Raw genomic sequence first — 15,086 nt, 5'->3', positions numbered from 1 at the left:
CTACTATAATACTGCCCCCTATGTACAAGAATATAACTACTATAATACTGCCCCCTATGTACAGGAATATAACTACTATAATACTGCCCCCTATGTACAGGAATATAGCTACTATTACTAGTAGCCAGCACCCCCGCCCCTCCCCCAGTATATAGCCAGCCAACCCCCCGGTATACAGTCAGCGTGCCACCCCAGTATACATCCAACCCACTGTAATATATATATTATATAGCCAGCCCCCCCAGTCCTCCTAGTATATTCAGTCCGCCCAGTAAACAGCCAGACTGCCCCTGCCACAGTGTACAGCCCCTGCCCCAGTATACAGCCTGCCAGCCCATAGCCCCAGTGTACAGCCCATAGCCCCGGTACACAGCCCATAGCCCCGGTACACAGCCCATAGCCCCGGTACACAGCCCATAGCCCCCGGTACACAGCCCATAGCCCCGGTACACAGCCCATAGCCCCCGGTACACAGCCCATAGCCCCCGGTACACAGCCCATAGCCCCCGGTACACAGCCCATAGCCCCCGGTACACAGCCCATAGCCCCCGGTACACAGCCCATAGCCCCCGGTACACAGCCCATAGCCCCAGTGTACAGCTCCCTCCTGCCCCCGGTACACAGCGCCAGCACAATACATAAAAATAAAAACACATTAACTCACCTTTCCGATGCCCCGACGCTGCTCCCCTGCTTGATTCAGTCCGGCCGCGGTGACAGCTCCGTACGGGCCGGCGTCGCACAGACCATGACGTCGGCAAGCGGCTGACGTCATTATCCGCGCGACGCCCCCCCGTACGGAGCTGTCAACGCGGCCGGACTGAATCAAGCAGGGGAGCAGCGTCGGGGCATCGGAAAGGTGAGTTCATGTGTTGTTTTTTTTTCCACCTGCCCCACCGGCCCCACCAGTCCCAGACCGGCCCCGGACCGGCCCAAAACCAATCGGCCCACCGGGATTTCTCCCGGTGGGTCCTATGGCCAGTCCGCCCCTGTCGTCGGACAATGCACTTTTGTGAACTCCGCAGGACCAGGTAAGTAAATGTGCCCCATTAATTTCAATAGCCCCATGCACACAAACCTGTCTCTCACTGCTCAGTTTGAAGAACAGTTTGAAGCCCCTGTTTGTGGCTCACGCCTTCTGAAAACATGAAAACTACTGGATGACACCTGTGTGGCCTGTAATTGCAAATCAATTACTATTTAACAAAGTAATGTGAGCCATGAAGAGTTGGGGACAAGCTAGTGACATTATTTGCCAGCCTCCGTTTTTTGTTTGTGGATCCACAAAAACGGACGACATACGAATGACACACAAACAGTTTTTTGCATACGTACAGATAAAAAGCTAATGACGCACGGACCGCAAAAACAGACCAAAGATCCATTGTTAGCCGCCCGAGAACAGTCTAAGTAGTCTAAGACTGACTCATTTTGGAGGGATAAGAAAGTTTAAATTTTCCCCAAAAAAAACTGGAATGAGATTCGAGGCGACTCATTCTCACTAAAAAGAGATGTCAGGTAAAATCCTGTCAATCCGTTTTTACGCTACTTGAGAAGAATGAGCTAAGAATTTGATGACAATAAGAATTAAACTGTTTTCCCGCGAGGGATCTCATGAGATGTGATGGAAAAAACATAAATAACTAATAAAATAAATGTGTCTGGAATAACAAGTGGCATGCAGCATTGCCAGACCCTATGTACCAGACTATAATAATTCACAGTGACAGCTCTAGGAGATAGAACAGAAGTACATGAATATTCGAAGACATCTGGAGAAAATGACGGGGCCAAATTCAGATCCTCAGACAGACTCATTCCCTCCAGTGAGGCCTGGCTTGCAGATAATTTAGTGATTTCTAGGACATATTTTTTGGCAGTTCCATCCTCGGCAGTCACTTCTACCACCACAGAATTCAGGCCATCCTTCAACGTCACTGTCCTCGAGCCACCAGCTCCCTGAAATTGAGCAGACATAGGAAATTATTCACAAATAACAATACAATAGCGCTTGTCCACGCTGAATTTACTGCGTAGACTTTTTGATGGATTTTCTAGTCTTTGCCTTCCATCCCATATCATTTGTGTGTAGGGTCACTTATTGAAAAGTTGGGTGTCCATTCACACTATCCAATTGCCAGGGGTTGTATATTAGTATCAGAATGTATATATATACCCATTCATTTATCCATCTTGGCACACAGGATAAATTCAAGCATCCACCCCCTTGGGCCAGCTACGCCATCCATTGCATAATACAGCATCATTATCATAAAGACGTTTTTCCAAATCTCTTATTCACAGCCAAATATTTTATGGAAGAAAATTGATGTGCAGTGCATATTTTTACTCTGCAGCTTTTCTATTTTTTACAGTGGAAAAAAATAGATATATTGATTTAAGAGGTTGTCCAGTCACTACAAATTTTCCCCAATCCACAAGACAGGGGATAGCCAGCTCATGTTGTGGAGTTGTCGGCACTGATGCTCCATTCACTGACATTTGCACTAGTACCTGGCGCTTGTCTTCTGTAAGCTTGACGCGTTGGGATAGTCTGTAAAAAAGACTTTTAAAACCCTAGAATGCATGACCACAGAAATCTACACTATTACATACCTGGGGCCTTTTAGGCCCGTATGCAAATAACATGGAATAACTCAAATAAAAATACTTTTCAAATTTATTTGAAAAATGCAAAGTAAGGATGCATTCCTACTAGCGCTGGTGTCTGCCAGGAGGGGATCTGTAATGGATCTGACCTCCTGGTGTCCCCAGCTAAGGCTGGTAGAATCCGGGCAATCCGGCAGCCTTAACTGGAGTTACCAAGAGATCATATCCATTACGGATCACCTCCTGGCAGACACCAGCGCTAGTGAGAGTGCATCCTAAGATGTGAATAATTCAAAACATTTTGTGCAAAAAACAACAATAAAGTACCTAAACGGGCTTAAAACGCCCAATATACTCATTCGATATAACTCTTTATAATAACGTTTTTTTGTCTAAAAGTTTTTTTTATATAAAAGTTGCAGTAAACATGCTGCAACATACTAATGACCGCAACATCTTTCACACGTTATCTGTTCGGAAGAATGATCCTTGCAGAAATTTTGTCCACGAGTAGTACAGACACGCTCCGATTTCCTGTTCTTCTTTGCTGGACAAATGTAACATCGCTTTCTTTTTTTATCTCTTGCCTCTGGATGTTCCTGAAAACGTGTAACACATCTGATCATAGCTTCGGTTGTTTGCCTTGGCAAGCATTTTGTGCTGCTTCTCTCCATCATGGTAGGCATAGCAAAGTTCCGTCAAGTATAGACCTCTCTTGTCCTTTCTGTTGGCATGGAATTCTGGAAGAGTCTCACTATAAACAATATAGGTATTGAGGGATGACACATCTAGCATAATATAAAAAAGAACTATAGGCTAACATGTTGTCTGCCTCTTGCACGTATACTCTCCAATCATTTCGTCCATCGTGTCAACTCCTCCTTTGTTTTTATTATAATGCAAGATTATTTCGGGTTTCCGTTTCCTGTTATTGGTGTCTATACTTCCATCATGGTGCATTGTACTCAGTAATATCATCAATTTTTTTTTCTTAGCTTTATAAGACACCATTGTCACTTGATTGCAGAAGCCAAATACACTATCATAAAGTTGTCGATGTTGATTGCGCTTCATGATTGGAGGAATTTCTCTGCGGTTCTGCTTCATTGTATCAAGAATTGTAATTTGTTTCTGAAGCAAAATATTGGCCAGTTCTAGATTAGTAAAGTAGTTGTCCATTGTTATATTTTTTCCAGAATGGAAATTGGATTGCAAGTGTTTTTACTACATAATAACATAGGTCCTTCTGGACTGGAGCATCAACATCTTTGCCACAGTAAATCAGACCATTCTTCCGTAATAGCTTGCAACAACACACATCCAGAAAATTTTAATACCATATTTAGAAGGTTTGCTGGACATATACTAAACGAATTTGCAACGTCCCCTAATTGCAAGAAGTTGCTCATCCACTGTCACATTTTCACTAGAATGGTAATGCTTAGTACAGTTCTTGATACAAAAAGATTCCAGATGTAGCTAATAGGGGCTAATTTATCTGTTTCCAACCTCTGCACAGCAACAGCAGAGTCATAAAGACTAAGTCAAAGTTTTCCTCAGCAACAGTAAAGACAAAAAGACTTAGGATCACATGTAAACCTAGTACAGGCCTAAAAGTCCCCAGGTATGTGAATATGGGATATTCACAAAAAAGAGTTATTATACCGAAATGCCTGTAACATAAAAATATATGAACTGGAAATGACTAACAACTATATAACGGAGTAATACCTAGAGTTTCAGAATTCTAACTAAAGTAATCTTGCAGTAAAAAGAAAACAATTAACAGAGCGGGCCTGCGAGGCCCCAGGTATGCATTCTAGGGTTAAAAAACAGCCCAAACACGGGGACGCGATGTCCAACACTCCGGGCTGCCAATTATTCACCGCTCTTGCGTGAGGTCAACTCCCTCTGCAGCATGGGAGAGGGAGGTGGCGAGAGACGTGATTAATTAGCAGCCCGTAGTGCCGGCCATCATGGCTGCTTTTTTTTCAGGCAATCCCCACGTGAAAAGCTTAAAGAAGACAAGCGTCTGGATCAAGATGAAGATCACTATAGGTGAGTATGTTCAGTTTAATTTTGCTTATAGTATGTGGTTCACTACAAGTTTTATTTTAGCCCTACTTGCTGATAATTAAGGGTCTCAGAAGTGGACTCCACATATCACTAGCACAGGGGTCCGTTGTGCCCCTATATAAATTGAGAACCAGGTCGCTTCTTCATAATTCATCTAAATTGTGCTGATGAAGATAGAATAGCACAGATTTTGGCTACTTCCCTCAGTGCCACAGTTACTGAATGGAGCGGCAGCATGTATACTCAACCTGCCGTTCCATTCATTTGGTGTACAATGACCCCCTATGATCTGAACATAATGAACATTCTCATGATCTGTGGGGGTCCATAGATCAGCAAGTTATTCCTCATCCTGTGGACGGGAGAAAACTTTCAGTGACCAGATAATAGGTTTTGTCCTGTTACTGCAAGTTTCAGTCTCAGTCATGGGGTCGCTAAGGATAATATGAACTGGGGTCCATTGTAACCCTTAAATAATAGGGAAGTTGTTCACACATGTGCATTCCTCTCTATTTATTTCAATGGTGCTTATGGAGATTGATGGGCACAGTACACAGCTAATTCCTTCACTGTGCGCCAGTTTTGATGAAACTGGTGCACCCCGCACACTCCACAGGCAAACTGCACATAGTACAGATTGCACTAGTTTTAATAAATGTTGCCCACTCAACCTGGTGCTCAATTCATCTGGGTTCAACAGACTCAAGTTCTCATGATCTGTGCGGGACCCTACCCCCATCAGCATGTTATTTCCTATCCTGTGGACAGCAGTAACGTCTAGAAACCAAACAATGGCCACATTTGTCAAAACTAGTGCAGAGTGGAGTGTGCAGCGTGCACCAGATTAATCAAAACTAGTGCACGGTCATCATTAAAATTGTGATGCAAAATTGTGGAACAGATTTGTGCACAATTGTGGCTCACCTCTGTAATAAATGTGGCGCAAACGCCGACTATGCACTAACACACTCCTTTAGGTGCACATTTTTTTGTCTTGTCGGACACAGTGCAGCCGTGACAAAAAACCACTTCATATATACATGTGCAAGCAGTCTGCATGTTCTTTTCAGTGCACATTTACAGTACATTTAATAAATCCAATTTCTTCTGAAATTTGGACTGAAATCCGCTTGCATTGCAAACAGAAAATTTGGGTGGATTTTCATGTTGTTTTTGAGGGTGATCATCATATCATTTTCTATAAATACACACTGGTAGAAGTACTGGATATTTCATGCACTGAGGGTGTATCGGTTCAGGACTGGCATCGCCCGGACACAGGGCTGGGGTCGCACTGTTGTGGTCGCACGGGCACAGGGCTGGGGTCACAGAAGGGTAAGGAATAAAAAGATAAAATATAATACAGCAGACTCACCAGCACAGTCCAGGAGGCTCCTGTGTCACTAGTCCAAGCGTCCACGCTTATCTGTGTTACCTGACTGGCCACTCTCGTCTGGTAATTGGTTATGTCAGATTTAAAAGGTGGTTGTAGTTTGACCCCAGGTACAGAAAGTTTCTCCAGGTCACAGTTGTTCATTTTTCCTTCTTCTTATGTGGTGCTCTAGGCCTGCAAATAAAAATTTGTGAGAGTTAAAAAGTCATTGCACATGGAACTTCAGGTCCAAAGAAAATTTCACCTTTGTTAAAAACTTTTAATAGTGTGGGTTTTTTTTAGGAATATGTTTTTTTTGTGGCTTGTGTTATTTGTTTTTTTTTTTTTTTTGACAAATCGTGTTTGATATAGAAAAAAAAAGAGAAGCATTATGTCTGTGCAAATTCTGCCAAAAATATAGGGCTCTATCAAAAATCCCAATGTGTAGATATGAAATTGAACACAGATTTTCAGGCAGGGGGAAAACTTGCCTAAAAGGCCATGTCTTTGCTTCATAGTCTGATCATGGAAGTCTGAAACTGTTCTAAGATTCGGCAAATAAATCCATTACTGTGCAATTTTTTATAAACTCGGCATAAATGACAAAACTTACCGTGTACATAATAAATATCTAGAGGGTCTCCAATGTGAATGATTCCCTTAAAAGTTAAATAATCTTCCCAAACTTCTACAAATCTGTTCAAATATCATAATACTAACAAATTCCAAGAGGCTTCCAAGGAGAACAAACAGAACACAAAAAACAACCCAAGCCTGTGCTGTTATATGAATGCTATATACCAATGTGTTCACTGAATACTTCAATAAATCAGATTTTAGGACACAGTTAAAACAAAAAAAAAGGCTCATTACTATTAAGCCAATGCTTAGCACACACATAATGTACAATGCAGTTATACAGCTCTTCTTATGGAGTTCTGTAGATAAGAAATAACTTACAATATGTTTATCACTTGTCTTCTGGCTCTCAGATTCACAGGCACTGCAGGATTTCTCCTACAGGACTTATGTCTCCTCTACCGCCGCCATATTGCTGTGGCTATTCACATAGGATCACATAGAGTTTGGTCTTCGGTTTAATGGCCGCCGCCATCTAATGCAGCACACCGAACTACAGACATATATTTCTTGGCTAGGTAAACAGACGCCGTAGTTAAGGACGCGGTTACCAAAGTGAACACTGCCATGTGATACTTGAGCTCTTGTTGCTCTACGACTTCTGTGCATCTCAATGTTCAATAGCGTTTTATACCGGTCACATGACCAGCGGAGGAGAGGGGGGGGGGGTTCTTCTAGACTGGGGGAGACTCTATTTGGGGGTGATGCTCTGTAGTTGGGGCCGTTCTAGGAGGAGATGCTCTGCAGTTGGGGCTGTTCTGGGAGGTGATGCTCTGCAGTTGAGGCTGTTCTGGGAGGTGATGCTCTGCAGTTGGGGCTGTTATGGGAGGTGATGCTCTGCAGTTGGGGCCGGTCTTGGAGGAGATGCTCTGCAGTTGGAGCTGTTCTGGGAGGTGATGCTCTGCAGTTGGGGCTGTTCTGGTAGGTAATGCTCTGCAGTTGGGGCTGTTCTGGGAGGCGATGCTCTGCAGTTGGGGCTGTTCTGGGAGGTGATGCTCTGCAGTTGGGGCTGTTCTAGGAGGTGATGCTCTGCAGTAGGGGGCCGGTCTGGGAGGTGATGTTCTGCAGTTGGGGCTGTTCTGGGAGGTGATGCTCTGCACTTGGGGCTGTTCTGGGAGGTGATGCTCTGCACTTGGGGCTGTTCTGGGAGGGGATGCTTTGCTCTGGGAGGTGATGCTCTGCACTTGGGGCTGTTCTGGGAGGTTATGCTCTTCACTTGGGGCTTTTCTGAGAGGTGATGCTCTGCACTTGGGGCTGTTCTGGGAGGGGATGCTCTGCAGTTGGGGCTGTTCTGGGAGGTGATGCTCTGCAGTTGGGGCTGTTCTGGGAGGTGATGCTCTGCAGTTGGGGCTGTTCTGGGAGGTGATGCTCTGCAGTTGGGGCCGGTCTTGGAGGCGATGCTCTGCAGTTGAGGCTGTTCTGGTAGGTAATGCTCTGCAGTTGGGGCTGTTCTGGGAGGTGATGCTCTGCAGTTGGGGCTGTTCTGGGAGGTGATGCTCTGCACTTGGGGCTGTTCCGGGAGGTGATGCTCTGCACTTGGGGCTGTTCCGGGAGGGTGATGCTCTGCACTTGGGGCTGTTCCGGGTGGTGATGCTCTGCACTTGGGGCTGTTCCGGGAGGGTGATGCTCTGCACTTGGGGCTGTTCTGGGAGGGGATGTTCTGCACTTGGGGCTGTTCTGGGAGGTGATGCTCTGCACTTGGGGCTGTTCCGGGAGGGTGATGCTCTGCACTTGGGGCTGTTCCGGGAGGGTGATGCTCTGCACTTGGGGCTGTTCCGGGAGGTGATGCTCTGCACTTGGGGCTGTTCCGGGAGGTGATGCTCTGCACTTGGGGCTGTTCCGGGAGGTGATGCTCTGCAGTTGGGGCTGTTCTGGGAGGGTGATGCTCTGCACTTGGGGCTGTTCCGGGAGGTGATGCTCTGCACTTGGGGCTGTTCCGGGAGGTGATGCTCTGCACTTGGGGCTGTGTTGGGAGGTAATGGGGTCTTGCACATGGGGTCTTGGGGGTGACGCTCTGAAGTTGGAGCTGAGATTGTGGGGTGATGCTCTGCTCATGAGAGTTGTTCAAAGTGTAATGTCTCAGAGTTGGGCCATTAATCATGTGTCTGGTAATCCTGCTGGAGTGGACCCAGTATGGTTGACCACCTTACTGAGACTCATCTTTCTTGAGAGTGTAACCCAACTTTTCTAAGCAATTTATACTCATTCCTCCTGTTTAGGCTGCATAGTATAAAACAGCATCATGGTCTAGTGGGTATATTACATTGTATGAAATGTATTAAATTATGATATAAACCATCCGGTGCAGATACAAACTGTACTACCGGTATTGGCTGATCATGGGTTGTTGTCTAGACTGACTTTAGAGAGAGACAAATAGCAGATGATGCAAATTCTACAAAAAATAGAACCGTACGATTTTTGCATCATCTCCGTTTCCAGTCCCTGATTAGTGCCACTAACATCAGAGGCCTCCTCTGTACCATCTGACCATTATCACCAGTAGTGGATTATAATCTAGGCAGTTTGGGATGTAGCTTGGGGTCCCCATGGCCACCAAAACCACCCCTTTTTTATCCACATACATTTGTTCGAGCTCTCAATACACAAGAGTCATTTCAGGATCTTTCGAAAGTTCTCCAAAGGTCCTGAATCTGCAGAAGGGCACATACCTAATTCCAGACTTGTATGCAGGGGCACATCTGACATGAGGCAGAGGGGAAGTCTCCGCCTCAGGCGGCAGATTGCGGCGCCCTTTTGGGAGCGGCGGATCGTCAGTAGTACGGACTTGCCAGACACTGGCAAGTCCGCCGTGTGCAGAATTGGCAAATCACCTCTCCTCAGCTGTTGTAATGCGTTTCAAAGCACAATAAAAACGCAACCAAAACGCACTGTCTTCGCCCTTAAAAACAGCAATTCCGACACATTTTTGTGTGCTCTGTTTTGCTGTATACCCATAGAGTGAGGGTGGTGACACACATGGCGTTTTTAGGCCTTTTTTGGGCTGTTTTAGTGTTTTCAGATTGTAAAAAATGCAAGCCTTTTTGATAGGTTTGACCAATTATCTTAATTCAAACTGGTCAAAAACTAAAAACGGCCCAAAAACGCCATGTGTGTTACCACCCTTACCCTCTGGTAGACACGATGGCTGTGGGCGTGGAATAATTTGGAAGCCCCCGATCATATGCTACACATCCTCTCCCAGCACTGGTGTCCTGCTATTAGTACACTACACTGATATGTCCTTAACCTCTTGACGCTTAGCGTCCGATATATTAGACGCTAAGCTCAGTGATTTAGTGCTCACAGTTTGAACCTGTCAAAAACGGATGCGTTTTTTGACGGACTGCTTGAAAACGGGCTCAAAACGCCATCTGTGCCGTCACCCTCAGCGGACGCTGGGCTGATGCCAGTTCGGCTCAAGATCTGAGCCATGCCGGCTATAACTAATAGCCGGCACCTCAGTGTAACTCCTGCAGTCGAATTGCTTGTTTATGTCCCATGGTGGAAGTAGTAAAAAAAAAAAAAATCTATAAAAATGCCCATAAGCCCCATAACATATAAAGAGACAAATAACACAAAAAAAAGTCTAAATCATAACACAAACCCCAGATATATAGTATAAGTAAGCAGATGGATACAGGTAATGGGGTAATGAGTAGGTTTAAAATCATAACCTCAAAAAAAGTAAACCGGAGCCTGGTATATGGCTCAATGTTCGGGTCCCCCTAGAAAAAATTATCACATGTAGTCTACTATTGATCCACAATAATATATACAAAAAGGTTACCCCTCAACTGAGAGGAAAGAAAAGGATCGACTAACAGGATGCATATAAACAATAAATCTTTATTAGTGACATAATTTGCTCAAAGTTAAAATTACATAAAATTACAAGTGATGAGACACAACAAGGAAAGAAGACGAGCCCAACCCGGACAAAGCAAAATATGAGTAATGTCTGATGATATGGTAAGAGGCTAATGAAGTTTTTTGTCCACAGAGTGGTATGGTATTAACCTCTGTGATGCATATGAGCTGTGGTAAATAGTCTGCCCTATGCCCAAGTGTATTAACCTGTGGCTATTAGGGAAGAAGGTGTAATCTCTTACCAAAGGATGGAGTTGTGGAATTTTTTTCTGCTGTCCGGGAGGGTCCGCGTCCCCGACGTACGTTTCGGCTCCGCAAGAGCCTTCGTCTGGGGGTGGCGTCCTCCCATACTGGGGCCGGTATATAAAGAAAAAAATGGACCAATGAGCGTTCCAGGAGGAACCCATGTGACCGCGGGTCATGTGATGCAGGATCGTAAAATCGCGGCCCGCAAGGTCACGTGACCTAGTCACGTGATCTAGTATCGCGAGATCACGCGGAAGTCCAACGGGTGGTATATAGACAGAATGAATGGTATAGAACGCATGCGCAAAGTCGCCGTCAGGGCAGGTATGTCGCAACCCGAAATTGCATAAGGATTGTTTCTTAAAACTATAGATAAATCTGATATTTGCTATAATTGGACGCTCCTCAGAATATTAAAAGTACACCCTGTGCAAATAAAGGCATGTATGCCTAATAATTGTATGGATAAGAATGACTGTTAAAACATAGTTATAGAATGTGATTTTAGCCTACAATAATATGCAATTTGTGAATAGGGGGTATGTAGGTACCCATGTGTGCATTACGATAACTACATTATATGGAGCGACATATTCATATAATACACATAGTGAACTCATATATAATCCATGTGTAGACCGTATATAAAAAACATATTCTTTACAAAAACTGCATTATATAAATTAACTTACACAAGTGATACATATAAACCATGTATAAATCCCATCTAAATCATATAAGCCACATATGAATACATAATACATCAAATCAACATAAATATGCAAATTATTCAATATAAAGTGACCTGTGCATATCATAAATATAGTACACATACGTGTCCATACAGCATATCTATAATAAAGTGCATAGAAATTTAACCTATATACCTTAAGTATATGTACATACAGAATATGCCAAATGATTTGTCTATCAGCCTCGTGTACATAACCTCATACAGGTATATACAAGTACATGGTATATCAAGATGTATAATGTAACTAATAACAGTGAAAGACAAAAACATGTGAGAGATGACATAGTGAGGGATGGGGTGGAATGGGGAGTGAAAAGTGAGGGAGTGAGGGATTAAACGTGAAGGGAACACACATATAGGATGCATTGAAATGTTTAGGCCTCAGAGCAATTGTAAAGTGCATTGCGCATCATTGCAAATACATAGACGACTTTAAGATTAATAAATCATATAAAATTATATAAGAAATGCCGAGTTTGGTAAACCTGGGAGCTCAAAAGAAAAAGAGAAACATATTAGACATATTGATGGACTTGGTATATTTGGTATATGAACCAAGGTTAAACCTATCTTTAAATTGACTTCAGTTGGTTGGTCAAACCCTTCTATTATACAGAAGTCTATAGTTCGAAGCTCATTGTCCATAACGGAGTATACACTAAATCCGGATCCATGGAAGTTTATTCTGAAAAATAGAAAGGTCAAGAAAGACAGAAAAGTTAAAATTGTTTAAAAACTGGTGTTTTAGGACGCCAGTGTGTGAATGTGTGACACGAATTCAACAGCGAATAGTTTGTTGTTAAGATTACCATGATTAAATTGAAAATTATGGGGGAGTTGTGCCTACTGGAGATAGGGAGCAAAGCTAAGGGTCTCATTTAGGCCCCTTGGTTTTAAAGTATTGAGGGTCCAAATCCACCGAGTTTCTCGTTGGGCTAGTATTTTCTGGACCGGACCCCCTCTGATGCCCAGATCAACCTTATCGATCCCCCGTACTCTCAAAAGACTCGGATCAGAGTTGTGCTTCTCCTTGAAGTGGAGTGCCACCGGTTTGCCTTCAAGGTCTGTATCGTCTTTCAGTGTAGCTTTTATATCCCGCATATGCTCTCTAATGCGTATTTTCATAGCGCAGCTTGTCAGACCAATGTAAATCAGATTACACGGGCATGTGGCATAGTATACTACAGCTTTGGTTTTACATGTAATGCTGTGTATGATCCCTCACTCCCTCACTTTTCACTCCCCATTCCACCCCATCCCTCACTATGTCATCTCTCACATGTTTTTGTCTTTCACTGTTATTAGTTACATTATACATCTTGATATACCATGTACTTGTATATACCTGTATGAGGTTATGTACACGAGGCTGATAGACAAATCATTTGGCATATTCTGTATGTACATATACTTAAGGTATATAGGTTAAATTTCTATGCACTTTATTATAGATATGCTGTATGGACACGTATGTGTACTATATTTATGATATGCACAGGTCACTTTATATTGAATAATTTGCATATTTATGTTGATTTGATGTATTATGTATTCATATGTGGCTTATATGATTTAGATGGGATTTATACATGGTTTATATGTATCACTTGTGTAAGTTAATTTATATAATGCAGTTTTTGTAAAGAATATGTTTTTTATATACGGTCTACACATGGATTATATATGAGTTCACTATGTGTATTATATGAATATGTCGCTCCATATAATGTAGTTATCGTAATGCACACATGGGTACCTACATACCCCCTATTCACAAATTGCATATTATTGTAGGCTAAAATCACATTCTATAACTATGTTTTAACAGTCATTCTTATCCATACAATTATTAGGCATACATGCCTTTATTTGCACAGGGTGTACTTTTAATATTCTGAGGAGCGTCCAATTATAGCAAATATCAGATTTATCTATAGTTTTAAGAAACAATCCTTATGCAATTTCGGGTTGCGACATACCTGCCCTGACGGCGACTTTGCGCATGCGTTCTATACCATTCATTCTGTCTATATACCACCCGTTGGACTTCCGCGTGATCTCGCGATACTAGGTCACGTGACTAGGTCACGTGACCTTGCGGGCCGCGATTTTACGATCCTGCATCACATGACCCGCGGTCACATGGGTTCCTCCTGGAACGCTCATTGGTCCATTTTTTTCTTTATATACCGGCCCCAGTATGGGAGGACGCCACCCCCAGACGAAGGCTCTTGCGGAGCCGAAACGTACGTCGGGGACGCGGACCCTCCCGGACAGCAGAAAAAAATTCCACAACTCCATCCTTTGGTAAGAGATTACACCTTCTTCCCTAATAGCCACAGGTTAATACACTTGGGCATAGGGCAGACTATTTACCACAGCTCATATGCATCACAGAGGTTAATACCATACCACTCTGTGGACAAAAAACTTCATTAGCCTCTTACCATATCATCAGACATTACTCATATTTTGCTTTGTCCGGGTTGGGCTCGTCTTCTTTCCTTGTTGTGTCTCATCACTTGTAATTTTATGTAATTTTAACTTTGAGCAAATTATGTCACTAATAAAGATTTATTGTTTATATGCATCCTGTTAGTCGATCCTTTTCTTTCCTCTCAGTTGAGGGGTAACCTTTTTGTAGATATATAGTATAGTATATATAGTAAAAAAAAAAAAAAAAAAAAGTAAAAAATATCCAGTACAGAATTGATGCTTTTCTACTCCTAAGTTCCTAAATTTTCAACAATAGGCGATACCAACCCCAAAATGGTAACAATGGAAAAAGCATCTCATTACGCAAAAAAATGCCATCACATGGCCCAAATAACGAAAAAGCTAAACTTTGTAGCCTACAAAAGGGGCCAATGAGGAAACTAAACTCCTGGCAGCTGCAGGTCGCTCCTTCCCTTCTGCACCTCGCTGTGCGCCCATAAAACAAGAAACGGCCAGATGTGGGGGGTCTCTGCACTCGGGAGAAATAGCAGAACAAATTGTATGGTGGGTTTTCTCTTTTGGAAATGTGTAAATTTTAGGGCTAAATGAACGTATAACCGACAAAATTTGAGCATTCTAAATTTCACCTCCATTACTATGAAGATCTCAAGGGGTTAACAATCCGTCAAAAAACGCATGCGTTTTTGACCAGTTCAGTCACCAGATTTCAAGATTCTTGATTTAATTTTTTCTGTTTATGGGACTGTTTTGGTCTTGATCACTTTATCAGATGTAGTTTTTGATATCTAAACCAGGAGCGCAGGAGGAATACCACTTATTAGGCTGGCGGCACACATGCCATTTTTAAGCAGTCCTTTAAAAAAAACGTTTGCGTTTTTTAACAGGCCCAAAAACAGGTTCAAAACAGCACTTGTGTCGCCGGCCTTAGGGTGATGGCACAAGTGGCATTTTGAACGCGTTTTTGGCCCGTTTTTAAACAGTCCCTCAAAAATGCATCCGTTTTTGACAGGTTTGACCAATTATCTTAATTGAAACTGGTCCAAAACGCATGCGTTTTTAAAA

General features: G+C 43.1%; 1 protein-coding gene across 2 annotated transcripts in view; it reads right to left on the bottom strand.

Moving 5' to 3' along the window:
• The window catches only part of LOC140121147 (uncharacterized), a 52,076-nt gene extending 44,783 nt beyond the window's left edge, over positions 1 to 7,293 (bottom strand). For both annotated transcript variants that reach the window (XM_072140413.1, XM_072140414.1), the window contains exons 1-3: positions 7,019 to 7,293; positions 6,062 to 6,253; positions 1,755 to 1,959 (exon numbers count right to left, since the gene is read on the bottom strand). In XM_072140413.1, the coding sequence (XP_071996514.1) occupies positions 1,755 to 1,959; positions 6,062 to 6,223 (367 nt within the window). In that variant the 5' untranslated portion in view covers positions 6,224 to 6,253; positions 7,019 to 7,293. The remainder of the gene's footprint in view (positions 1 to 1,754; positions 1,960 to 6,061; positions 6,254 to 7,018) is intronic.
• Positions 7,294 to 15,086: the final 7,793 nt, after the last annotated feature.

Source organism: Engystomops pustulosus, chromosome 3 (assembly GCF_040894005.1).
Source record: "Engystomops pustulosus chromosome 3, aEngPut4.maternal, whole genome shotgun sequence".
Classification (NCBI taxonomy): domain Eukaryota; kingdom Metazoa; phylum Chordata; class Amphibia; order Anura; family Leptodactylidae; genus Engystomops; species Engystomops pustulosus.
This window is presented reverse-complemented; position numbering and strand designations above follow the sequence as displayed.